The 26,498-nt window shown below is 36.5% G+C and overlaps 1 protein-coding gene across 1 annotated transcript in view; it reads right to left on the bottom strand.

Moving 5' to 3' along the window:
* LOC127551410 (protein regulator of cytokinesis 1-like) overlaps positions 1-12,599 on the bottom strand; it is a 29,910-nt gene extending 17,311 nt beyond the window's left edge. The window contains exons 1-6 of the mRNA XM_051981128.1: positions 12,467-12,599; positions 5,306-5,428; positions 4,771-5,004; positions 3,936-4,106; positions 2,941-3,090; positions 1,600-1,747 (exon numbers count right to left, since the gene is read on the bottom strand). Of these exons, the coding sequence (XP_051837088.1) occupies positions 1,600-1,747; positions 2,941-3,090; positions 3,936-4,106; positions 4,771-5,004; positions 5,306-5,428; positions 12,467-12,565 (925 nt within the window). The 5' untranslated portion in view covers positions 12,566-12,599. The remainder of the gene's footprint in view (positions 1-1,599; positions 1,748-2,940; positions 3,091-3,935; positions 4,107-4,770; positions 5,005-5,305; positions 5,429-12,466) is intronic.
* Positions 12,600-26,498: the final 13,899 nt, after the last annotated feature.

The following is a 26,498-nucleotide window of genomic DNA, read 5'->3' as shown; positions in this document are numbered from 1 at the left end:
AAGGTATGATTACTTTTTTAAAAAATCTGTAGATAGCACCAATCCAAAAATGTGACCCAAGCAAATCACCTCATCTCAGCACTTACTAAGAGTTTAATTGCAGAAAGTATGCCAGCCTGCTTTGGTAAAGGGAGCTTTATCACTTGAGAATTCTGTATATCAATGAAATCACAGGTCTAGTGGTTATTCCTCAGCAATTTTATTGAGACCTGGATATCTATAATTTAAAAGGGTCCTGAAAAAACAAAGTTTATTTCAAAGAGGAGGCTTAGACCATGATGGAAATCCAGTAACTATATCATAGAAAGAATGGATCTTGTACAAAATATGATCCACATTTATCTCTGAAGCACATAAGTAGCCTTAAATCTCAGTCTAAAATGGAATAGTTAATCCCAGAAAAGACCAGATCTGTTCGATAATCTTTCAGAGGACATAACTAAGATCAGCAGGAAGGAGATAGATTTTAAGTCACCAAAAGAAAGGACTCTCAGCTATAGACATCTGCCAATAAAACAGCTCACCTTATGGGGCAGAGAACTTCTCATTATTGAAATAATCACAAAACCCCATCGCTGGAAGAAACCTTAGAATTCATCTACCAATAATCCAGTAAGAATTTCCTCTATGACCTGACAAATATTCACGCCACTTCCACATGAAGGCCTTCAGCGAGGGGGAATAGATCTGCCTGGGTATTCCAATTCTACTTTTGAACAGGTCTAATTATTAGATTTTTTTCCTCACACTAAACCAAAATAATCAACTCCCTAACCTCTGGGATCAAGCAGAGGAAATCCAATCCTTTTTCCTCAATCAATTCCCCAAATATTTGAAGATCTATCACTTTTCCTATATTCCCTTCCCTTCCCACCAAAACCTTTCCTTTTCCAGGTTAAATACTCCAAGTTCCTTTAAATAACCATGCTACAACATTGTCTCCACTTCCTAAACAATCCTGTCTTGGTCTGGTTGTAGTCTCCTTTGCAAAATATAGCACCCAGAGCTAATTCCAATGTGACAGACTGACTGATATGAAAGGAAGGTGATATTGTATATAGTGAGCCCTGCTTACAAATCTTGCCTCCAACAAATACTGGTGTTAGGACCCTGGACAAGTCACTAAATCTGTCTGTACTCTGGATATCTAAGATGTAAATTATGAATAGGTATTAATCTGCCCAAGTAGAGGGATTTTATTTAGGGGAAATAGACTAGTTAAGTCCTAAGTCCAGGTATCCCTTTTCTTCTTTCCCCCCCAAAATAAATCACTTTCTTCCTAGTTCTCTCAGGTTAACTTTACATCATGTTAGCTTTTCTGGCTGCCACATCACATTACTGCCTTATACTGAGTATCCTATTATTTCCCTTGAGCCTCATTTTTCCTCATCTGTAAAATGAGAAGGCCAGACTAACTTATCTTCAAAGCTCCTCCCGACCCTCAATTGTGATTCCCTGAACTAGAAAAGGCAGGTCACGTCCAATGGCCTCTTATAAACGTGGATATTTGTTGTTAGACAAATAAGAGAAAACAGAATCACACAAAGAATGAGCAGACAAGTTTATCTATGAGACTGTGTTGACATTTCCCATACCAACCAGAATAGTAGGGGGCAAAGGCTTCTCTCTGATCCTGACTATAGAAGCACTTTTCCCAATACAGAGACAGTTCTTCCCTCACAGCTTCAATCACTTTTTTCAGGTTCTCAATCTTCAGCTCTTCCAATCGATCTACTTCTGACTGAAGCTGCCAAAAGGGGAAGGAAGCATCAAAAACAGCTTTTCCTTTCTTGGTGGTTTGCTTAATTTTATTTATTTTTAATTTATGGAATAAAACAAGTATTTCCATAACATAATCTAATTAAAAAAAAAAGACTGGCACACAAAATTGCAAATCTATTATGTACAATTTGTTATTCCTTTTAGACATATAATAAAATTATCATGTTTCTTTTTTTTCTTCCCTTCCCTTTGACCCAGAAATAGCTATGATTATTCATAAATAAGAAATATATATACACATAATATGTATATATGTAAAGTTATTCTATACATATTTCTATTTATCAGTTCTATCTCTGGATGCAGATAGTCATTCTTCATACGATCTTTAATTTGATTCAAAATGAGTATTCATTCACAATCATTCTTAATATTGCTGTTACTATATATGGTGTTTTCTTGGTTCTGCTCATTTTACTCTTCATTTTTTTGTGCAAAGATCATTCCATGATCATTAAGCTCATTATTACCTATAGCACAGTATCATTCCATCATAATTTTATACTGAACATTCACCTGAGCTCTGCTGCATTTATTTTCTCCTTTTAATGGGCCAGATATAGGGCCTTAATTTATGACATTAAAAAAAATTTTCTTTCCTATAGAATGGTTTTTTAGGTATCAGCTTATTGAACAGCTGGATTAATACAAAATAATGGAATATTTCAAACCTCAATTCCATGATGGTTTCCAAGACTAAAACCATAGTGAGGTTTCTTCCCCCAAAAGAAGTCTTATAGACTGGAATTAAGGAATCGGGTCTATTTAAAATAAACAATCATTACAAATTCCACTGCTGGCCCAATCAATCAATCTGTGATCATTTATCAAACACCTAGTTTATATCAGCTACTACCAGAGACAAAAATGAAGTAGTCCCTACTTTCAATAAGCTTCTGTTCCGTATTCTATCAGGAAAAATGGCATGTACATACATATACATAAAATCATATACAAAATAACCAGAAAGCAATGAGGAGGGGAAATATCAGCAGTGGGAGAAAATCAGGGAAAGCTTTGGACACAGAAGATAGCATCCATATCAAATTTTGAAGGAAACAAGAAAAGTGAAATGAGAGGGCATTCTTGAAGTGGCCCATGGGCCAAAAGTCACCATCCTCCCAGCCAGCAGCATTAATGCCTATTGTTTTCCCTTACCACTTTTCTTCTCTTGAATAATGAGCCAATCATAAGTGTAGCCAAGGTTTCTCTCTCCTCACAAGGAACTTGTAACTCATTCCAGAGTTTTTGAATTTGAGCATGTAGTTCTTCACACACAATCTCATTCTCAGCTCTCAGCACCTCTAACTGCCATTAAAAAAAAGAAAAAGAGAAAAGGGCCATTTCACAATAGGCCATTTCCCTTCCTGAGGAAGATGCCTAAAATCTACCAACCTGTAGGGAGAGGGAGAGCAAATGAGTATTTGCCTTAAATCAGGGAGTCATGTTTATATTTACAATTCTTTCAGCATATGGACCATGGAACATCCAGAAATCATCATTTCAGGGAAATACTGTAGAATAGAATCTCAACATCCCAGACCAGAAATTATCACCAAACTCTAGATTGATAAAGGGGATCAATCAATAAACATTTATAAAGCATCCTACTATGTGCCAGGCACTATGCCAAGCACTGGGAAGACAAAAAGAGGCCAGAGACAGTCCCTGCCCTCAAGGAGCTGACAATCTAATGGAGGAGCTTCTAAGTATATATACGCTCTAATGGAGGAACTGCAAGTGATACATACACTCCTAACTTTAGCAAGATAGTGATGCTCTCCTCTAAAAGAAGAAAACACATCAGTGCTGCTCAAACACTGCCTCTTCCCAACACTTCTCCACAGTTACTGTCATCTATTAGTTAAATATCTTTCACTCATTTGGAAATTTGCTTTTTTTTTAATTCAAAATTAGAGATTTTTGCCATTTTTTCCCCCATTTTTCCTCCTGGTAAATAACATTTCCTCTCCCCATTCTAATGGGGATAAAGGTAACAAAGAGAATGGATGTGTTATTAAGGGACAGTGAAACACTCGTAGGGCTCTGGCTGAGTCATCTGGCTCAGAACAGGGCAATCTCCAGGTCCTGATCCTAGCACTCCCTCAGCAACAGATCAGGTCCAAGCAGGACCTGCGGTCGCATCTCCATACCTGATGGAGCAGGTCATGCAGAGCTGCAAGCTTTTCCAGTGACAGGTCAGAAGTATCTTCATCTCCACATAACATATCTTTTTCGACGCTTGTGTCTGGAGTGTAATCTAACTCTTCCATAAGGAGCAGGATCTGCCTCTTTGCGCTGACAAACTCCTCCAGCCTGCAGGCCTAGAAGAGAACAGAAAATGTGTATCCTCCTCAGAGTGACTTTTTAAAAAGGTGCCTCCGTGTACAAGCTTCAGCCGGACCTGTCATCGGGGGTAAGTGGCAGTTCCTCACAAGCCAAAAAGTCCCCAAATACAGACCTGGCAACAAACTCTGAAGAAGCTGCCTGACCTAGCTGGGGCTCATCATCACAAGGACAGCCACAAGGGATGGACTTTCCAACCATACAACTCTTTAACGAGAGACAGTGTGGTGTGCTGGAAAGAACAGTGGACAGCTTCACCCTTATGCTTCCCATGTGACCCTGGGCAAGTGACAACTTTTTTTTTTTTTTTTTTTTTTTACTGAGACAATTGGGGTTAAGTGACTTGCCCAGGGTCACACAGCAAGGAAGTGTTAATTGTCTGAGGCTGGATTTGAACTCAGGTCCTCCTGACTTCAGGGCTGGTGCTCTAGCCCTGTGCTACTTAGATGTTGCAAGTTACTTAACTCTTTAAGCCTTGGTTTCTTCATCTGCAAAATGGGAATGATGAGAATATCTTTCCGGATTGTTTTGATGATGATGTCAGCTATTATTACCAACTATTACTACTACCACCACTACGGGTCAGCAGATTGGCTGTGATGTGCCAGGGAAGGACCGAAGTGCCAGGTGTCTGCCACATACTTTTGTCTCAGCCAGGGTTGCCAAGTAGCATCTGAACTGGTCCAGCTCCTCCAGGCTGGGCACTGAGCCCCTGTCCATGCTGTAGGGGGATGTGTGAAGGAGTTCACAGAAGGCCTGGTCTTGCTCCTGAAGCCTTTTCAGCTCGCATAGCCTATCCTCCTTCTGCTTTAATCTGACTTCCAGCTGGATGCTTAAGTCCTTCTTCAGCTGCAGCATGGTGATGCCCTCTTCCTCCTGTACTAGAGGAAACCCACATCAGTTCTGCCCAAATACTACCTCCTCGAGTGACTCTTATTACACTAAAAGGAGGATCTAAAGACTGGAAGGCTGACACAAGTATAACTTGTATCAAACTGCTTGTATTCTCAATGTGGGGAGTGGGGAGGGAGGAGAGGAGGGGATCAGGAACTCAAAGTTTTAAAAATGCACATTAAAATTGTTTTTACCTATTTATCTAGAGAAGAAATAAAACGCTAAATTAACACTGGGAGGCTAGAAAGAATTGGGGAAATATTCCAATTAGTTCAGAACTTACTTGAAAATGTTCCACATTTAATTCAAAGCACAGACTGTCTAGCTGTTTTCGATATAATGCTATGTTTTCCAGAAGCCTCATCTTCTTGTTCTCTTCCTCTGCAATTATCGTGTCCAAAAGGCTCTATGGCATGAGAGGGGGAAAATTAGCAATCCAACTTCTTTGGATTCTTGGGAACATGAAAGTCCAGGGCTTTCAAGAAGGAGGATGCTCAGCAGCTCTTTTGGGGATAGCAAAGAATTAGAAGCTGAGGAGATGCCCATAAACTGAGGAATGGCTGAACAAGTTGTGGCATAGGAATGTAATAGAATACTATTATGCTGTAAGAAAGAGGAACAGGCAGATTTCAGAAAAACCTGAAAGATTTACATGAACTGATGCTGAGTGAAGGGAGTAGAATCAGGATAGCATTGTATACAGTAACAGCAATACTGTGTGATGATCAACTATGACAGACTTAGCTCTTCTCAGCAAATATGAGTCAAGACAATTGCAAAAGACTTGTGATGGAAGATGCCATCCATAACCAGAGAAAGAACTATGGAGTCTGAATGCAGATTAAAGCATACTATTTCCATAGTCTTTTTTCTTGTTTTTTCCTTGTATTCTGATTCTTCATTTACAGCATGACTAATGTGTAAATACTTTTAATAAGATTGTACATGAATAACTTATATCAGATTGTTTTCCGTCTTAGGAAGGGAGAAGAGGAGAAAGGGAGAGAGAAAAAATTTGTAACTCAAAATCTTTTAAAAGTGAATGTTGAAATGAGATAATTGAGGCCAGTTTCAATGATCTCTGATGAAGAGAGCCATCTACACCCAGAGAGAGCACTGCAGGAACTGAGTGTGGATCATGACATAACATTCTCACTTTGTGTTGTTGTTCATTTGCATTTTGTTTTCTCATTAATTTTCTTTCCTTTTTGATCTGATCTTTCTTGTGCAGCAAGATAATTGTGCAATATGTTTACATATATTGGATTTAACATATATTTTAACATGTATAACATATATTGTATTACTTGCCATCTGGGGAGGGGCTGGGGGGAATGAGGGGAAAATTTGGAACACAAGACTATACAGGGATCAATGTTGAAAAATTATCTATGCATATGTTTTGAAAATAAAAAGCTTTAATAAAAAAAAAGTAAATGTTGAAAAAAGAGGGATGCTCAGGTATAAGCATCTTGATTTGACATCCTACAACTAATTTCCTTTTTGGGGAAAAGGGAGATGGAGGAGGATCTGGAGTTAAATGACTTGCCCAGGGTCATACAACTAGTAAGTATCTGAGGCTAGATCTGAACTTAGGTTCTCCTGGATACCTGGACCAGTGCTCTATCACCTGAGCCCCTAGCAACCCTCTCTTCCCCCTCCTCCTTTACTAATTTCAAATAAAGAAATAGTTTCCCTCAAATCCAAAGTCTAGTGTTAGATGCTATTTGCTGGGCAATATCCTCCCTATACTCTCCTGGAATTACTTTATATTTATTCTGCATTTATTTATGTTTCTCAAGTAGAGTATAAACTCCTTGAAGGCAGGGACTGTCTCACTTTTATATTTCTAGCTCTACTGTGATATCTCCACAGTGCCTAAGAAATGCTGGCTGAAAGGGGTGCTCACAAGCTTAATACTTGGAAGGGGGGGAAAGGGGAAAGAAGGGAGGAAAGCATAAACCGGGGTTAACAAGATGGCAAGTAATACAGAATTGGTCATTCTAACTATAAACGTGAACGGGGTAAACTCCCCCATAAAGAGGAAGCGGTTAGCAGAATGGATTAAAAGCCAGAATCCTACAATATGTTGTTTACAGGAAACACACCTGAAGCGGGGAGATACATGCAGGTTAAAGGTAAAAGGTTGGAGCAAAATCTACTATGCTTCAGGTGAAGTCAAAAAAGCAGGGGTAGCCATCCTGATCTCAGATCAAGCTAAAGCAAAAATTGACCTAATTAAAAAAGATAAGGAAGGACACTATATCTTGCTAAAGGGTAGCATGGATAATGAAGCACTATCTATATTAAACATATATGCACCAAGTGGGGTAGCATCTAAATTCTTAAAAGAGAAACTAAGAGAGCTGCAAGAAGAAATAGACAGTAAAACTATAATAGTGGGAGATCTTAACCTTGCACTCTCAGAATTAGATAAATCAAACCAGAAAATAAATAAGAAAGAAGTCAAAGAGGTAAACAGAATACTAGAAAAGCTAGATATGATAGATCTCTGGAGAAAATGTAATGGAGACAGAAAGGAATACACTTTCTTTTCAGCAGTTCATGGAACCTATACAAAAATCGACCATATATTAGGACATAAAAACCTCAAACTCAAATGTAGTAAGGCAGAAATAGTAAATGCATCCTTTTCAGACCACGATGCAATGAAAATTACATTCAACAAAAAAGCAGGGGGAAGTAGACCAAAAAATAATTGGAAACTAAATAATCTCATACTAAAGAATGATTGGGTAAAACAGCAAATCATAGACATAATTAATAACTTCACCCAAGAAAACGATAATAATGAGACATCATACCAAAATGTATGGGATGCAGCCAAAGCGGTAATAAGGGGAAATTTCATATCTCTAGAGGCCTATTTGTATAAAATAGAGAAAGAGAAGGTCAATGAATTGGGTTTGCAATTAAAAATGCTAGAAAAGGAACAAATTAAAAACCCCCAGTCAAACACTAAACTTGAAATTCTAAAAGTAAAAGGTGAGATCAATAAAATTGAAAGTAAAAAAACTATTGAATTGATTAATAAAACTAAGAGTTGGTTCTATGAAAAAACCAACAAAATAGACAAACCCTTAGTAAATCTGATTAAAAAAAGGAAAGAGGAAAATCAAATTGTTAGTCTTAAAAATGAAAAGGGAGAACTCACCACTAACGAAGAGGAAATTAGAGCAATAATTAGGAGTTACTTTGCCCAACTTTATGCCAATAAATTTGACAACTTAAATGAAATAGAACATCTTTCTTCCTTATCAATCCTCATTTCACAGAATTATATAGATGTCAGAATAGGAGGGAACCACAGAGCTAGATAAAACTCTTATTTTATAAATGAAGAAACTGAGCTTTGGACTATTGATGATGAAATCTCTCTCTTTCTCTTCTTGGTTGAGAGGTAGTAGGCTATGGGTTTACAATAAGGCATACATTATCTGCCATCTCCCAACTCACACTGTGCTGCTTTTCATAATACCTTTCTTCTCTCACCAGAATAAAAAAATTAATTAAACCTTCCTGCTTCATACTTCCCAACTTCAGAATCACCAGAAGAGCAAAACACCAATTTAAATCATGAAAAAAGTTATCCTTTCTTTAATCCCACCTCTAGAGGGCATATGGTGAATGCATGAAAACAGCAACAGAAAAATCCAGACTTGGACAAGTTATATTCTCACATCAACCTCATTCACAATAAACTACTGGATTTCCCAAATAGGAGATAGAGATAATGATCACACTGTAGCTAGGGAGTATGAGCAGTTCCCCACTGATTCCTCTGCCATTCAAGGAACTAACAATATTTACTAATTTCCTATTATATTCAGAAGATTGTGGGCCCATCAAAAAGTCTAAGACATACCCACTGCCTTAAAGGAAATCTTCAATAAGTTAGGGAGAAAGGACAAATCAAGTGAAAATTACAATAAAAAAATAAGTTGTTTTTTTTTTTTTTAAGATGGCAGCATATGATTCAACCATTCTGGAGAGCAACATGGAACTATACCCAAAGGGTTATCAAATGCTGCATCCTCTTTGATCCAGCAGTCTCTCTCCTGGATCTGTAACTCAGAGATCATAAAAAAGGGAGAAAGGACCCACAAGTGCTTTTTGTAGTGACAAGGAACTGGAAAGTGAGTGGATGCCCCATGAGTTGAGCAATGGCTGAATAAATTATGGTATATGAATGTCATGGAATATTATTGTTCTGTAAGAAATGATCAGCAGGATGATTTTTAGAGAGGACTGGAGAGACTTTCATGAACTGATGCTAAGTGAAATTGTGTAGAACCAAGAGATTATTATTCATTTGTTGTTGTTTGCTTGCATCTTGTTTTCTTTCTCATTTTTTCTCCTTTTGGATCTGATTTTTCTCCTTTTGGATCTGATTTTTCTTGTGTAGCAAATTTGTAGAAATATGTATAGGGGAATTGCACATGTTTAACATATACTGGATCACTTGCCAACTAGGGAAGAGAGGGAAAAAAATTGAACACGGGGTTTCGTAGGGGTAAATGTTGAAAATTATCCATGTATATATTTTGAAAATAAAAAGCTGTAATTAAAAAAAAGAAGAAATGATCAGCAGGATGATTTCACAAAAGCCAGTAGAGACTCACAAACTGAAGTTAAATGAAGTGAGTAGAACCAAGAGAACAGCAACAAGATTATACATCGATCAACTCTGATGGATGCGGCTCTTTTCAATAATGTGATGATTTGGGCCAGTTTCAATGATCTTGTGATGGGAGAGCCAGAGAGAGGACTATGGAAACAGTGTGGATCAAAATATAGTATTTTCACTTTTTTGTTGTATTGTTTGGTTGTTTTTTGTTTTTTTCTCATTTTTTTTCCTTTTTGATCTGATTTTTCTTGTGCAGCATGATAACTGTGGAAATTTGTATAGAAGAATTGTACATGTTTAACATATATCGGATTATTTGCCTTCTAGGGGAGAAGGTGGAGGGAAGGGAGAGAAAAAAAATTTAGAACACAAGGTTTTACAAGGGTGAATGTTGAAAATTACCTATGCATCTGTTTTGAAAATAAGAAGCTTTAATAAAAACAAAGAATATAGAAAAAAATAAGTAAACGTGACAGTATAAGGCAGGTTGATTACCACATGAATTCTACTGATCAGTATTTCTCACAATGTGTTCCAGGGAACCCTGGTGGTTCCATGTGATGTGAACAGGAAATACATTGGAAAATAAGAATATTATCTTTTCCCCCTAAAATACTATGCCCCCTTCTCTCCTCTATAACTGCCTCCCTTGTGGTGCAAGCTATTATCACTTCATATTCATCATCTGATAGATCTGTCTTAAGTGTCTTCCCACTCCAGTCTATCCTCCACTCATCTATCAAAGTTATCATAAATTACCTTCCTTAATCCCACATCTGACAGTGTTAGCCCCTATTCAATCAATTCTTCTCCTCCTCTCCATGTACTCTATCCAGTGACTTTGGTCATCTCCCAACTATACATTTTCACTGGCTGAATTCCACACCTAGAATTTTCTACCTCCTGGCTTCCTTAAAATCTCAGCTAAAGTCTCTTTAACCATTGGTCTTTCCTGACCCTACTCCCCCATAATGCTAGAGCCTTTCCTCTGAGATTATCTTGTCTAAGAAATAGATTAGTGGATCAGTGGAAAAGGCTAGGCTCACAAGACAGAATAGTCGATTATAGCAATCTAGTGTTTGACAAACCCAAAGCCCCTAACTTCTGGGAAAAGAATTCATTATTTGATAAAAACTGCTGGGATAATTGGAAATTAGTATGGCAGAAATTAGGCATGGACCCACACTTAACACCATATACCAAGATAAGATCAAAATGGGTCTATGACCTAGGCATAAAGAACGAGACTATAAATAAATTAGAGGAACATAGAATAGTTTATCTCTCAGACTTGTGGAGGAGAAAGAAATTTGTGACCAAAGATGAACTAGAGACCATTACTGATCACAGAATAGAAAATTTCGATTACATCAAATTAAAAAGCTTTTGTACAAATAAAACTAATGCAAACAAGATTAGAAGGGAAGCAACAAACTGGGAAAACATTTTCACAGTTAAAGGTTCTGATAAAGGCCTCATTTCCAAAATATATAGAGAACTGACTCAAATTTATAAGAAATCAAGCCATTCTCCAATTGATAAATGGTCAAAGGATATGAACAGACAATTTTCAGAGGATGAGATTGAAACTATTACCACTCATATGAAAGAGTGTTCCAAATCATTATTGATCAGAGAAATGCAAATTAAGACAACTCTGAGATACCACTACACACCTGTCAGATTGGCTAAGATGACAGGAAAAAATAATGATGAATGTTGGAGGGGATGCGGGAAAACTGGGACACTAATGCATTGTTGGTGGAGTTGTGAACGAATCCAACCATTCTGGAGAGCAATCTGGAATTATGCCCAAAAAATTATCAAATTGTGCATACCCTTTGATCCAGCAGTGTTTCTATTGGGCTTATATCCCAAAGAAATACTAAAGAAGGGAAAGGGACCTGTATATGCCAAAATGTTTGTAGCAGCCCTGTTTGTAGTGGCTAGAAACTGGAAAATGAATGGATGCCCATCAATTGGAGAATGGCTGGGTAAATTGTGGTATATGAATGTTATGGAATATTATTGTTCTGTAAGAAATGACCAGCAGGATGAATACAGAGAGGCTTGGAGAGACCTACATGAACTGATGCTAAGTGAAATGAGCAGAACCAGGAGATCATTATACACTTCGACAACGATATTGTATGAGGACATATTTTGATGGAAGTGGATTTCTTTGACAAAGAGACCTGAGTTTCAATTGATAAATGACGGACAAAAGCAGCTACACCCAAAGAAAGAACACTGGGAAACGAATGTGAACTATGTGCATTTTTGTTTTTCTTCCCGGATTATTTATACCTTCTGAATCCAATTCTCCCTACGCAACAAGAGAACTGTTCGGTTCTGCAAACATATATTGTATCTAGGATATACTGCAACATATCCAACATATAAAGGACTGCTTGCCATCTAGGGGAGGGGGTGGAGGGAGGGAGGGGAAAAAAAATCAGAACAGAAATGAGTGTCAATATAATGTAATTATTAAATAAAAATTAAAAAAAAAAAAAAAAAGAAATGCTGGCTGAACTGAAATCCACCGCTGCCTAACATACCTTTTGATATACTCTTTGTCTCAACTAGTATCTCCCTCAAGAGCAGAGATTCTCAACTGCTTTTGTGTTTAAGTGTTTGGTTATACTTATGGATCCCTTTCTCAAAACATGCATAAAAAATACATGATTACAAAAGATATCAGTTATATTGAAATAGTGATCAAATATGAAAATAAAACAAGTTTATGGACCCTGAATACCATGAACAAGATCAGCAAGTCAAAGCTATACTTACTTTTACCACTTCCATCCTTTCTATCCTCTGGTCTTCTGGAATTCCCAGTGACTCAAAGAGATCCTGAAGAAAGCTCAGAGCTTTGTGAAGATAGGCCATTGATTCCACATTCAGCACCTCACTGAAGGCAATTAGTGGTGGTAAAAAGAAAAATAATAAATAAAAACAAATGGAAACAAAGTGGGCTCACTCTCAATTTAGGGAGAAAAATTAAACAAATTGGGTTATAATGGAATACTACTATGTCATAAGAGACAATGATTAATTCAAATATAATTAATTCAGAAATACACAGGAAGATTTGTATGAACTAGTACAGAAAGTAGACAGAAAACAAGAGAACAACACGCATAACTATAATCATGTAATTCAAAATAACACTTAAAAAGAAGCCAAACTCAAAGTAGTTATAGTTTATTAATGAGAAAATCTGATGAAACATATTTCTTTTCTCTTGGTACGGATGTGAGGGACTATAGAATTGAAATGTATATGTCAGACAAGGTTTTTTATTGGTTGGTTTGGTTATTTTTTTTACAATAGAGGATTAAAGTGGTAAGAGAGTTTTTTGGAATGTGGGATAAAAAAACAAAAAGCATCCAAAAAAATCTTTTTAAAAACCTGTACACTTTTATTACTTTATGATCATCTAATTTGATACTTATAATAACCTTATAAGGTATAATATTTATTTAACAGTTGAAGAAGCAAACAGACACAGAAAAACTAAATGCTGTGTCTAAGATTATGCCTCTTATTAGGGACAATACCATGTCTAGAACTCTAGTTTCCTAATTCCTAGGTTCAGAGCTCACACATCTGACAAATCATAAGAATTCTCAAATGGGAGGTAGAGAAAGTGATCATATTATAGAATGTAGGAAATCTTGGAGTGATTGTCATTCAACTATTTTGTCACTTTAAGTAAAACAGAACATCTTTCTTCCTTATCAATCCTCATTTCACAGAATTATATAGATGTCAGAATAGGAGGGAACCACAGAGCTAGATAAAACTCTTATTTTATAAATGAAGAAACTGAGCCTTGGACTATTGATGATGAAATCTCTCTCTCTTCTTGGTCGAGAGGTAGTAGGCTATGGGTTTACAATAAGGCATACATTTTCTGCCATCTCTCAACTCACACTGTGCTGCTTTTCATAATACCTTTCTTCTCTCACCAGAATAAAAAAATTAATTAAACCTTCCTGCTTCATACTTCCCAACTTCAGAATCACCAGAAGAGCAAAACACCAATTTAAATCATGAAAAAAGTTATCCTTTCTTTAATCCCACCTCTAGAGGGCATATGGTGAATGCATGAAAACAGCAACAGAAAAATCCAGACTTGGACAAGTTATATTCTCACATCAACCTCATTCACAATAAACTACTGGATTTCCCAAATAGGAGATAGAGATAATGATCACACTGTAGCTAGGGAGTATGAGCAGTTCCCCACGATTCCTCTGCCATTCAAGGAACTAACAATATTTACTAATTTCTTATTATATTCAGAAGATTGTGGGCCCATCAAAAAGTCTAAGACATACCCACTGCCTTAAAGGAAATCTTCAATAAGTTAGGGAGAAAGGACAAATCAAGTGAAAATTACAATAAAAAAAACAAGTTTTTTTTTTTTTTTTAAGATGGCAGTATATGATTCAACCATTCTGGAGAGCAACATGGAACTATACCCAAAGGGTTATCAAATGCTGCATCCTCTTTGATCCAGCAGTCTCTCTCCTGGATCTGTAACTCAGAGATCATAAAAAAGGGGGAAAGGACCCACAAGTGCTTTTTGTAGTGACAAGGAACTGGAAATTGAGTGGATGCCCCATGAGTTGAGCAATGGCTGAATAAATTATGGTATATGAATGTCATGGAATATTATTGTTCTGTAAGAAATGATCAGCAGGATGATTTTTAGAGAGGACTGGAGAGACTTTCATGAACTGATGCTAAGTGAAATTGTGTAGAACCAAGAGATTATTATTCATTTGTTGTTGTTTGCTTGCATCTTGTTTTCTTTCTCATTTTTTCTCCTTTTGGATCTGATTTTTCTCCTTTTGGATCTGATTTTTCTTGTGTAGCAAATTTGTAGAAATATGTATAGGGGAATTGCACATGTTTAACATATACTGGATCACTTGCCAACTAGGGAAGAGAGGGAAAAAAATTGAACACGGGGTTTCGTAGGGGTAAATGTTGAAAATTATCCATGTATATATTTTGAAAATAAAAAGCTGTAATTAAAAAAAAGAAGAAATGATCAGCAGGATGATTTCACAAAAGCCAGTAGAGACTCACAAACTGAAGTTAAATGAAGTGAGTAGAACCAAGAGAACAGCAACAAGATTATACATCGATCAACTCTGATGGATGCGGCTCTTTTCAATAATGTGATGATTTGGGCCAGTTTCAATGATCTTGTGATGGGAGAGCCAGAGAGAGGACTATGGAAACAGTGTGGATCAAAATATAGTATTTTCACTTTTTGTTGTATTGTTTGGTTGTTTTTTGTTTTTTTTCTCATTTTTTTTCCTTTTTGATCTGATTTTTCTTGTGCAGCATGATAACTGTGGAAATTTGTATAGAAGAATTGTACATGTTTAACATATATTGGATTATTTGCCTTCTAGGGGAGAAGGTGGAGGGAAGGGAGAGAAAAAAAATTTAGAACACAAGGTTTTACAAGGGTGAATGTTGAAAATTACCTATGCATCTGTTTTGAAAATAAGAAGCTTTAATAAAAACAAAGAATATAGAAAAAAATAAGTAAACATGACAGTATAAAGCAGGTTGATTACCACATGAATTCTACTGATCAGTATTTCTCACAATGTGTTCCAGGGAACCCTGGTGGTTCCATGTGATGTGAACAGGAAATACATTGGAAAATAAGAATATTATATTTTCCCCCTAAAATACTATGCCCCCTTCTCTCCTCTATAACTGCCTCCCTTGTGGTGCAAGCTATTATCACTTCATATTCATCATCTGATAGATCTGTCTTAAGTGTCTTCCCACTCCAGTCTATCCTCCACTCATCTATCAAAGTTATCATAAATTACCTTCCTTAATCCCACATCTGACAGCGTCAGCCCCTATTCAATCAATTCTTCTCCTCCTCTCCATGTACTCTATCCAGTGACTTTGGTCATCTCCCAACTATACATTTTCACTGGCTGAATTCCACACCTAGAATTTTCTACCTCCTGGCTTCCTTAAAATCTCAGTTAAAGTCTCTTTAACCATTGGTCTTTCCTGACCCTACTCCCCCATAATGCTAGAGCCTTTCCTCTGAGATTATCTTGTCTATAACTCCTTTGTATATAATTGTTTGCATGTTGTATTCCCAGTTAAACTATTAGTTCTTTAAGAGCAAGGATAATCTTTTGCCTTTCTTTGTATCTCCAGGACTTAACATTCTCTGACACAGCACTTAATAAATGCTGGCTAAGCAAAATAACTGTTTGGACATATATACTTATTTTGTATTTAATTTATACTTTAACATATTTAACATATATTGGTCAACCTGCCATCTGGAGGAGGGGGTGGAGGGAAGGAGGGGAAAATTTGGAACAAAAGGTTTGGCAACTGTCAATGCTGTAAAATTACCCATGCATATAACTTGTAAATAAAAGGCTATAATTTTTAAAAGCTAATCAAAATAATAAACAACTTTATCACAATTACAAAATATAAAATAAAAAAATAAATGCGGCTAACTTGTTGACTTATTTCTTTCGATTCTAATAGGAAAGACATGTTGGTCTAACATCAGTTTACCCAACTGTCACTCATTCATCTCAAAAAACTAATCAAAATTGTTTTGATGTATTCAGCCCTCATCAACTTTACTCACATTCCCTAGCATCCTTCTGTCTTCAGCTTTTCAGTCTTACTTGTGTGAGTTTCAATAAGGAACATGCATTCCGATTACAGAATTCTCATTGCCAAATGTTCTTTTCCCTCCAATAAATTATTTTGTCTTGCATATAAATATGTATTTATATATGTGTGTATCTGCATATACATGTGATACATGTATTCACACTTATGTGTATATACAGTTTGCTATTTTCCCCAGGATTTATCTCCATTCATCACTCACAGAATCACAAAATCTCAGAGTTGGAAGGAATCACAAAAACACAATCTGTACCTGAACAACAATAGCCTCTATCATCAATCAACAATTGAGCATCTATCAGGCACTGTACTACATTCTGGGCAAATAGTTATCTATTTTTGGTTTCAAGACTTCCTTTTAATTGTATAAATATGTATGCTTATATTTTGTATATATATATATATATTTACCATGTTTAACATATATTGGATTACTTGCCATGGGGGGGGGAGGGATGCAGAAAATTGGAACACAAGGTTTTGCAAGGGTCAATGGTGAAAAATTATCCTTGTTGTGAAAATAAAAAGCTTGAATAAAAAAAAAATTTTAAGCTTTCTTGGAAGGGGAACCTACTATCTTCCAAGTCAATACATTCCATCATAGGATAGCTAAAGGTTGTATTTTTCCCCCTTATTTTAAGCCTAAATATTCTTCTTTGGATCTCTCCATGTTTCCCCTGGTTCTGCCCTCTAAAGCAAAGCAGAAAAAGCTTAATTCATCTTCAAATGATGAGCCTTGAAACACCTGAAAACGGCAATCATATCCTGCTTCAGTCTTCCCTTAAATCCCACGTCACAACTCAAGCTTCATATACCAGTGTGGTTGCCATATATCAGCATATAATCTAGTTTATATAAAATCCTTCCTAAAATTTGGCATTCAATAGCAATATCATGATGAGGGAGCTATAAACTGGTTCAACTATTCTGTATTCGAGTTTGGAATGATTCAAGAATAATAAATAAAACTAACCATATTTTTGATCCACCAACTACTTTACTGGATATATAACCCCAAAGAAACCAAAAACAGGCATAAAAAGATCCAATAAATACCAAAATTTTCAAAGAAGCACTTGATAACAATCAATTCACAAGTACACATTAAGCACCTATTATGTACTCCACACTTTACTTGACTCTGAAGATAGAAAGACAGAAGTAAAGGCATCCCTAGCTTCAAAAAGTATTGTATCATTGTATCAGGGGAGACAACCAATATATATGTAGATGCATACCAAATACATACAAAATAGATCGAAGACCATTTTGAGAGGAAGGCATTAGCAGTTGAGGGAAACAGTTGAGGAATTAGGATAAGTTCCATGTAGAAAGTGATTCCTGATGGAAACCAGGGATTCTAAAAGGCAGAGGAGAGAAGGGAGTTCATCCTAACTATTAGAAGCAGTCTTGTATGGGGCAGCTAGGTGGTGTAGTAGATAGAGCACCAGGAGATCAGGAGCACTGAGTTCAAATCTAATCTCAGACACTTAACACATCCTAGCTGTGTGAGCCTGGGCAAGTCGCTTAACCCCAATTGCCTCAGTTAAAAAAAAAGAAGAAGAAGAAGAAAAAGTGGTCTGTACGAAGTCAGGGGGAAAGGAGTTTAAGTGACACACGAAAGGACCACCATCTATACCATCAGATTTATATTATCAAGTATGTAAAAGTAACATGTAAAAACATGTTTAAAGGGAAGGCAGGAAAAAAAGGAAACAATCACTTATCAAGCATCTACTATATACCAAGCATTGTGCTAAGCACACTACAAATATTATCTCATTTGATGCTCATGTAAATGCTCTCATAATTTCCATTTTATAGTTAAGGAAATGGAGGCAAACATTTAAGTGACTTACCCAGGTCCATAAACTAGCAAGTATCTGGGGCTGGATTTGAACTCAGGTCTTCCTCACTCCAGCCCAATAATTCACCGTACCACCTAGCCACCTTAGGTTGTCCCTTGGTTTGGAGTCAGTTTATGATGGGCTTTAAATACACAAAAGAGTTTAAATGTATCTTAGAATCAAACTGATTTTAATAAATATGGGAGTGACATGGTCAGACCTGCGTTTTGAGAAGATCACTTTGGCCTCTGGGTGGAAGAGGATCTGGAGAAAGGAGAAATACGGTACAGACAACAAATGGAAGGCTTCTATAAGAAATTAGAGTAAATAAGCAGAAACAAAAGTGAACACTGAGATAGAGGTCTAGTAACTATGTCCGAGAGAAATACAGAACCACAGGAGCAATATATACAAGAACAACAACAATATAAATTAAAAGATCACAAAGAAAAGCTGAGCTCCAAATCATGAAAAAATCAATCATGAGCTTGGAGAAAAAGTAATGAAACATACCTCCCTCCTGATGGCAGAGACATGGGGAGCTAACGGAAGAAACTTGTATACATTGTTAAAGCAGATCATTAGATTAGATGTCTGTGCTTAATTGTTTTTCTTGGTTATAAAAGAGGAACCAATCTGGTCAATAGATAACTACAATTTTTTTTAAATTAAAGTTTTTTATTTTCAAAATATATACATGGGTATTTTCAATCTTCACCCTTACAAAACCTTATATTCTAACTTCTTTTCTCTCCCTTTTCCCTACCCCTTCCCAAGATTCAAATGATTCAATATATGTTAAATATACATATAATTTTTCTAAAGATATTTATGAAATTTTTTTTAATTAGTAAGATGTGCTTTTTAAAAAATATTTTGAGAAAACCAAAATAAATAAACTGTGGATCTTCTGCCTCTTCTTATGTAGCCTCAGATTATACTCAGGGTTTGGGGGATTTGTTAAGTCTTTTTTTATATTGAGTTCGCAGAACATTCAAACTCATAGATCTTTCATTTTAATAAGATTTTGAATTCCCAATTTTCCTCCCTTTTCCCCTTCCCTCTTTCTAAAATAGCAACAATCTGCTTTCAAGATACATTTATCTCATTTTGTATTTGTGAGATTGGTGTTTAAAACCAAATTTATCTTTAAAATGTTGTCTAATTATATTTGGCCCAATATTCTGATCCGTGAAAATAATTTTTAATCCTAAATCTTTCATCCAATTTATTAGTAAATTTGTTACCAGCAAATTTGATAAGCACCTTTGTATGCCTTTATCTAAATCATTAGTTAAAAAATATATATATATATATTTAAGAGCAAAGTACCAAACACAGATCCCTGAACTGCTGACAACCACTAATGCATATTTAAGTTTATTTAATGAGTTCTGAATTAATTTTTTGCTATATTCCTTATCTTTCTATCTTTTGTACAAAAAGAGTGTTAAAAGTCTCTCTCATGTTTTATTAAAGTCTACATAAGCAATATTTGCAATATTCCTTGGTTCTGCTAATCTAGTAACATTGAAAGCTATGCTGACTCAGTGGAGAGGGAATGCCACTCAGGCTGCAGCTTTCCTTATTATCTACTATCTAGAATGTATCTGGTCACCTGTAAAGTAACAATACCAGCAAGGGAGAGGAGCTGAGACAAGATGGCCCATTACTGACTTACCTAAATTGTCAATCTCAACATGAAAATCGTCGGAGCAGATAGGTGCTGCAATGGATAGAGCACCAGCCCTGAAGTCAGGAGGACCTAAGTTCAAATCGGATCCCAGACACTTAAATACTTCCTGGCTGTGTGACCTTAGGCAAGTCACTTAACCCCAATTGCCTCAGGGGAAAAAATTATCAAAGTTGACTCCATGGATAAATGTAAAATATGTTTAGAAAAACTGCACATGTTTTACCTATATTGGATTACTTGCTATTCTAGAGATGAATGATGGGCAGAAGGGAGGGAGAAAAATTTGGAACACAAGGTTTTACACAAGTGAATATTGAAAACTATCTTTACAGGTATTTTGAAAACAAAATTCTATGCTATCTAGGGGAGGGGAAAGGGAGAGAGAAAAACTTGGAACAAGGTTTTGCAAAGAGTGAATGTTGAAAACTCTCTTGGCATGTATTTGGAAAACTAAAAGCTATTATTAAAAAGAAAAAAGGAAAAAAGAAAAGAAAAAGCTATTATTAAAAAAAAAAGCTGATTCCATCTTAAATCTCTTGCTGATCTCTATAGTGATCAACCCTAAAATATATTGTTACTTTAACATTTTTAACATTATTTTTTTCCAATTATATGTTAAGACAATTTTTAGTGTTCATTTTAATAAGATTTTGAATTCCCAATTTTCCTCCCTTTTCCCCTTCCCTCTTTCTAAAATAGCAGGCAATCTGATATAGGTTATACATGAACTATCATGTAAAATATATTTCTGGTTGTGAAAGAAGAAACAGATCTAAAGAAAAAAAGAACATGAAAAAGAATAAAGTTTAAAAAAAAGTATACTTTGAACCACATTCAGAGTGAGTCCATCAGTTTTTTATCTAAATATGGACAGCATTTTCCTCCATGAGTCTTTTGTACTTGTTAGGCATATTTTTTAATAAATTTGTTTTAATTGTCTTTTTCCTGAGTTTTGCCTCATTGATCAGGACAAAAACCTGAATAAATAATTTCCCTTTTAACAGTAATCTTGTCAAAAAAGGGGGGTGTGTGTGTAAGATATTCATCTGGCATGATCTATTCTGCTCTAATTTGTTTATGATATCATCTTTTATATCTAAGTCACTCAACCTATTTGGACATTGTTTTAAAGTATGATAGAAAAATCTGACATAATCTATTCTTAAAAGGTTGGCTAGGGGGCATAATGGATAGAGTGCTGGATCTTTGTGAGTTTAAATCTGGCGTCAGACACTAAGTCATATAATCCTGTCTGTGTCAGTTTCCTCATTTGTAAAATGAACTAGAAAAAGAAAATGGCAAACTACTTCAGTATTTTTGCTGAAAAAAAACCCAAACAGGCTCATAAAGAGTCAGATAGAATTGAAAAACAACATTCTTAATAAAACCTAACTGGTTTTCTGTGATCTCTGCTTCCTTTTCTAGATAGATGTTAACAATCCATTCCTTTATCATGTTCTAGAATTTTGACAAGAAACAAAAGCAAGCTCACCGATTCCATTCTCTTTATGGAAAATCAGAACAACTGAATTTCTTGATCCTATAGCATCTCTCCAATTTTCTTCAATCTTTCAAAAATCACCGAGTAGCTGAACAATAACAATTGCCAAATATTTCAGTACTCCTCTAGATAAATTATCTGTCCTGGGTGACTTTAAACTCACCAAGGATAAGCAGGCTCTTTTATTTGAGTGTCAAATCCCTATTAGTAATTTTCATTCTATCCTTGCCAATTCAAAGATTATTCTCATCAAAGAAAGTAAAAATAAACCAAGAATCAAAAAATTCTGGCACCAGTTTTCAATACCCCTACCCTCTCAAAGCAATTGGCCTAAGCTTTATTTGATCATCCTTTTCCCCAAATTAGCTTTCAAAGCCTTTTTTATTGGCCTTAGGGATTCATCAGCAGGCTTGGCTGATTCTGAGCTTTTAGTACTCCTGAACCTATTCTTATAACCATATCCATACAAAAAAGCCTTCCTTCTGTATTCATCTTCTGTTACCAAACTTCCAACAAGGGCTCTAGTATTCCAGTCCAGAATTTGAATGACCTCATTTCCCAACTGTTTTACTTGACCATTCAAAAGCCACTCCCCTAAAAAGTTCATAGACTACTTATAGAAGTTGAGCCAACAACTCTGCAAAGCTGGCAGCAGGAAATGAGTGGTCAAAGAATTAATGCAACCATGGTGACTGAGATTACTAGAATTTAAAACCTTCATGAAGAAAGTTGGGGGTGGTGGGGGAACTAGAAAGATGAAAGGGGAGAGACACAGACTCACCAGAAGCAAGGTTGAAGAGAGAATCAAGTCAGATGCATGTGGAAGCTCTTTTTTGTTGTTCCTAATAGAACTGAGCTGTCCTCCGGGATTCAATACAATTCAATAAATATTCCAGGAGGAAAAGACTTACCAGGGCAATTGTGGTATTTAGCTTTTGAAGAAAATATATACAAGCCACAAATCTAGTTCTATTCAGCATTAAGTCAGAACCACAAAACTGCCTAAAACTGAGGTGCTAATTCTATTTTCTCAAAGAACCTTGGCTAAATTTACTTAGTTCTGAAAAGCAGCACCCTAATAAAGCAAAGGGGAAGATAATAAAGCAGAAGTTATCTTCAATGTCTATCCTAAATAAAACATCTAAGGAAAGTATTTTCATTTTAAAATTAATTTTAACTAAAATTTATTTAAAATTTTTATTTTATTTATTTTATTTTAATCTTACATTTTTCAATAAACAAAAATATTCTCTCTCTTCCCCCCAATTAAAAAAACACACAAAAATCCCAAAACTTTGTAACAAATAAAACATAGAAAAGGAAACAAATTCCTGCATTAATAGGTCAAAGAATGAGTTCCTAAACTAGGGGTACACAGATTCAGGACCTGTGAAATTCAATAGGGAAAATACACACACACACACACACACACACACATATAAATATTACATATATAATATATGTGTGTGTGCGTATATATATATATATATATACATATACATATGTATATATATCTTTACTTCCATTAACATCTAACTGAAATTTATCATTTCCCTCGATTATTTTAAAAACAGGATTCTGAGAGAGTCTATAGACTTCACCAGACTGTCAGAGTGGCACATGGAAGGAAGAGGATCCCAGATCTAGGGCAGTGTTCTGGTCAATATACTCTATATCCCCTGTGATTGAAGCTTCTGAAAATGTATGCTTTCTTTCTACCTGTTCCCTACATGCTAAGAGTTAACAGTTATTGGCAGTATTGAGTAGCCAAACTCCACCTCCCCTTATCAAATCTGCAGCTTCATTAACTAGAGAGAGAAATCTACCTGATTTTTTTTTTAAATGGCTTGTTAGAAAGTTATTTTAAGTGATGAAATGAAGAGTTAGCCTATGAGTAAAAGGAGCTTAACTGCAGAGGCTTGGAATGCCTTGGTTACTCAGAAATCTGGGGACAAAACTACTTTCTAAACCAGGGGTTCCTAATCATTTTTGTCATGGACTACTTTGGCTGTATAGTCAAACCTACAGACCCCTTCTCTGAATGTTTTTAAATGTACAAAACAAAACACATAGGATTAAAATGGAAATCAATTATATTGAAATAGTTATCAAAGCAGTTTAAAACAACTTTAGAGACCCCAAATTAAGAGAATTAAGCTATAGCTTGCAGTTGTGGTCTCCATATAATCTCATTTCTAGATTAAAGAAATCTTTGGGAAGTATGCCTTAAGGTGTTGGTATTTAATATTGTCTTCTCTTAAAAAAAAAAAAAACACAATGTTTATAAGCTCCTCTTCCAAATTTCACTGTATTTTAAAATGTCCTAGATCATGAGATAGAAGGTCACATCTTTAAGGACACACCCCTTTAAAAAAAACTCTTGTAGAGCTGATGTTCAAATCAGTAGTTTAAATTGCAGGCTCCCCACACTCTTTAGCATGATAAATAGTAACAGTGTATCTTCTTCAATTCAGTCACTGTTCTCCAATTTTCCAAACCGTCTGAGGTCAACAAATGGGCTAGAAATGCAAACCAGCCTAACCAATTCTTCCTAGAATTTTCATGGCAACTGCTCTGTGTCCACAGATGTTTACCTTGCTCTTGATCAGTGGAAATACCTGAAATGAAAAATGTCCTTGGCTCCCTATTTTATATTCTTATGCTGAACTTTGAGCTAAAGATCTGTGGCTGGTTGCCTTGTGTGTGGCTTCTACTGGCACACCAAAGATAAAGATAAGCTAACGGGTTTTCTAGTTTTGTTCTACATATACTATCTCACTTGACCTCACAACCCTGCAAAGGAATGACTATAGTACTTGGGGATTAGCCTTATTTCACAAAAGGTATATAAACCTATGATCCTATTTAGAAAATTAAGGGTCAGGCCAGTTGATTACTTGGCCAGTCATGCAAATGAGTAGGATTTCAATCCTTAAATATTTATTAAGTACCGACTATATGCTAAGTACTGAGTTAGGCAATGGATTTAAACCCAGATCTCTCCCAACTCCAAGTACAGACTTGTTTCCCACACTGAGACTCAACAATGAATAGCACTTTGTGGGAGATTATTCCATTTTTCTCTTTTCTTCTCAAAAGGTGGCAGTTAAGAAATATCTATTGAGTGTTAGTTAGGTTCCCTCAATTATCTCCTTGTCATGCAGCTGTACTTCAGCCTCCATCTCCAACTCCTGGGATTTGAGGTTCTGATTGGTGAATCTTAACCATTTCTAATTTGACCCACCACCGCCCTTTTACTAACCTCCTGCTTTCTAGAAATAATCATCCAATCGACCTACCCTTCTTGGAAGAGAGTCCAAACAACGGTTCTATAGCTCCACACTTGATGCCCTTGATTTCTCTGAAAGTACTCCGCTAGTTATGGGCCACGGACCTCCCTCCCAATGATGTAAGTTTCGTAAAAGCAAGGGAGGTAATATTTCTACACGCATTCGTTAAAGATTCAAAACTTTAATCTGCTCAAGCCCTAATCTCAGCTCAGAGATCACAATGTGACATTTACAAAGTACGCTAACAAATGTCTGCAAAACACTTTGCATGCATTATTTATCTCACTTGAACTTCACAACTCAGATAATATACATAATATTCCCATTCCATACGTAAGAAAACAGCCTCAGAAAAGTTAAATCAATTGCCTGGTTAAGTGACCCAGATAACCGGATGCAAAATTCGAATTCAGGTGTTCCAAGGCAACCATTTTTCCCACACTGCCTTTAAACTTTGTATCTTCGTAAGCACCTAATCCAGTGTTCTGCACGTGTCGACCTCTTAGTTTGCTGAATGCTTGCTTAAAATTAACATCAATAACAGGGAGGGGAGAGAGAAGAAGAGAACGGAGGGAGGGAAAGGAAGGCCATATCGAGATCGGAAAAACGCAGGTGCAACCTAAAAGGGAAGGGGCAAATAACCTACCCAGCAGAACAAGCTGCTTCCTGCCCCATCCGCACAAGTTCTGGCAGCCCAGAGGTCTCTGACCTCTCTATCCCCTCCGCAAGCCCGCACCTCATAGCTGCAGTTTCGAGCCGCTCCCAGCGAGGCTTACAGTCCCGATGGAGCTAGCAGGCAGGTCCGATTCCGGACAGTAAGCAACCTCTGCCCTCGCCCTCACCCGCCCAGTCCTCACACTTGCTCAGATTCCCGGCAAAGCCTTCGAAAAACTGAGCGGCGCAAATTTCAATCAGAACCGCTGGGAGGACCCGCGCTGCAATTGGCCTACGGGTGGGATGCTCCTCCCCTTGCCGGGAAGCGCAGCCCCAGCCGCATTTGAGCCAGAGAAAAGTGGCCGCGATAAAGGCTTAGACTGATTTAAGTTTTGTCCAGTAACTTGGAAGGGCCGAGGAGGAAGGGAGGATGTCCCAGGAACTAAGTATTGTGGAAAAGATAAATTAGGGACCAAATTTCATCACGAACTATGCATAAGATTTAATTCCTTCCCTTCTTCAAACAGTTAACCCCATCAGTGGTTTTTTTTTGTTTTTTTTTTTTCAGTTAACCCTTTGGAAAAGGAAGGATCACTGTGTCGGCGTCCCTCGCAGTGCATTCAGACTTTTTATCGTGAGCTGCTGCAACGTCCTATTTTCAATCTTAACAACTGCACTCTATTCCTCCTCCAATCCCACCTTCATACCACTGCTAAAACAAGCTACCTTTTACACAAATCTGGCTCCGTCATTCTTCCGATCTAAAAACTCCCGTGGCTCCCTATTGTCCACCAAATACAATTCTAAATCTTTTGCCTGGATTAAGGCCTTCCACTCACCTTTCCCACAGAATCTCATACCGTGATCCTTCTACAGTCGAGTCAAAATATACTAGTTCACTTTCTAAATAGACCCAGCACTTAGAAATTTCCTCAAACTTTGCTCAAAATTCTCTTCAGTTGTAGAATTCCTACCCCACTCATATGCCTTTTAAGGGATGAAGTTATTTACTATTTTCCTACACTGATCAGCTGTTTGCATCACACTTACCAGTAAATTAACCTAATTAATGGTGCTGTCACAACCTAATTAGTCAACATTTCAGGATTATCATGTTTTTTGCATG

The sequence above is a fragment of the Antechinus flavipes genome, chromosome 2 (assembly GCF_016432865.1).
Source record: "Antechinus flavipes isolate AdamAnt ecotype Samford, QLD, Australia chromosome 2, AdamAnt_v2, whole genome shotgun sequence".
Taxonomy (NCBI): domain Eukaryota; kingdom Metazoa; phylum Chordata; class Mammalia; order Dasyuromorphia; family Dasyuridae; genus Antechinus; species Antechinus flavipes.
The sequence above is the reverse complement of the archived record's forward strand: the minus strand, read 5'-3'. Positions and strand labels throughout refer to the sequence as shown.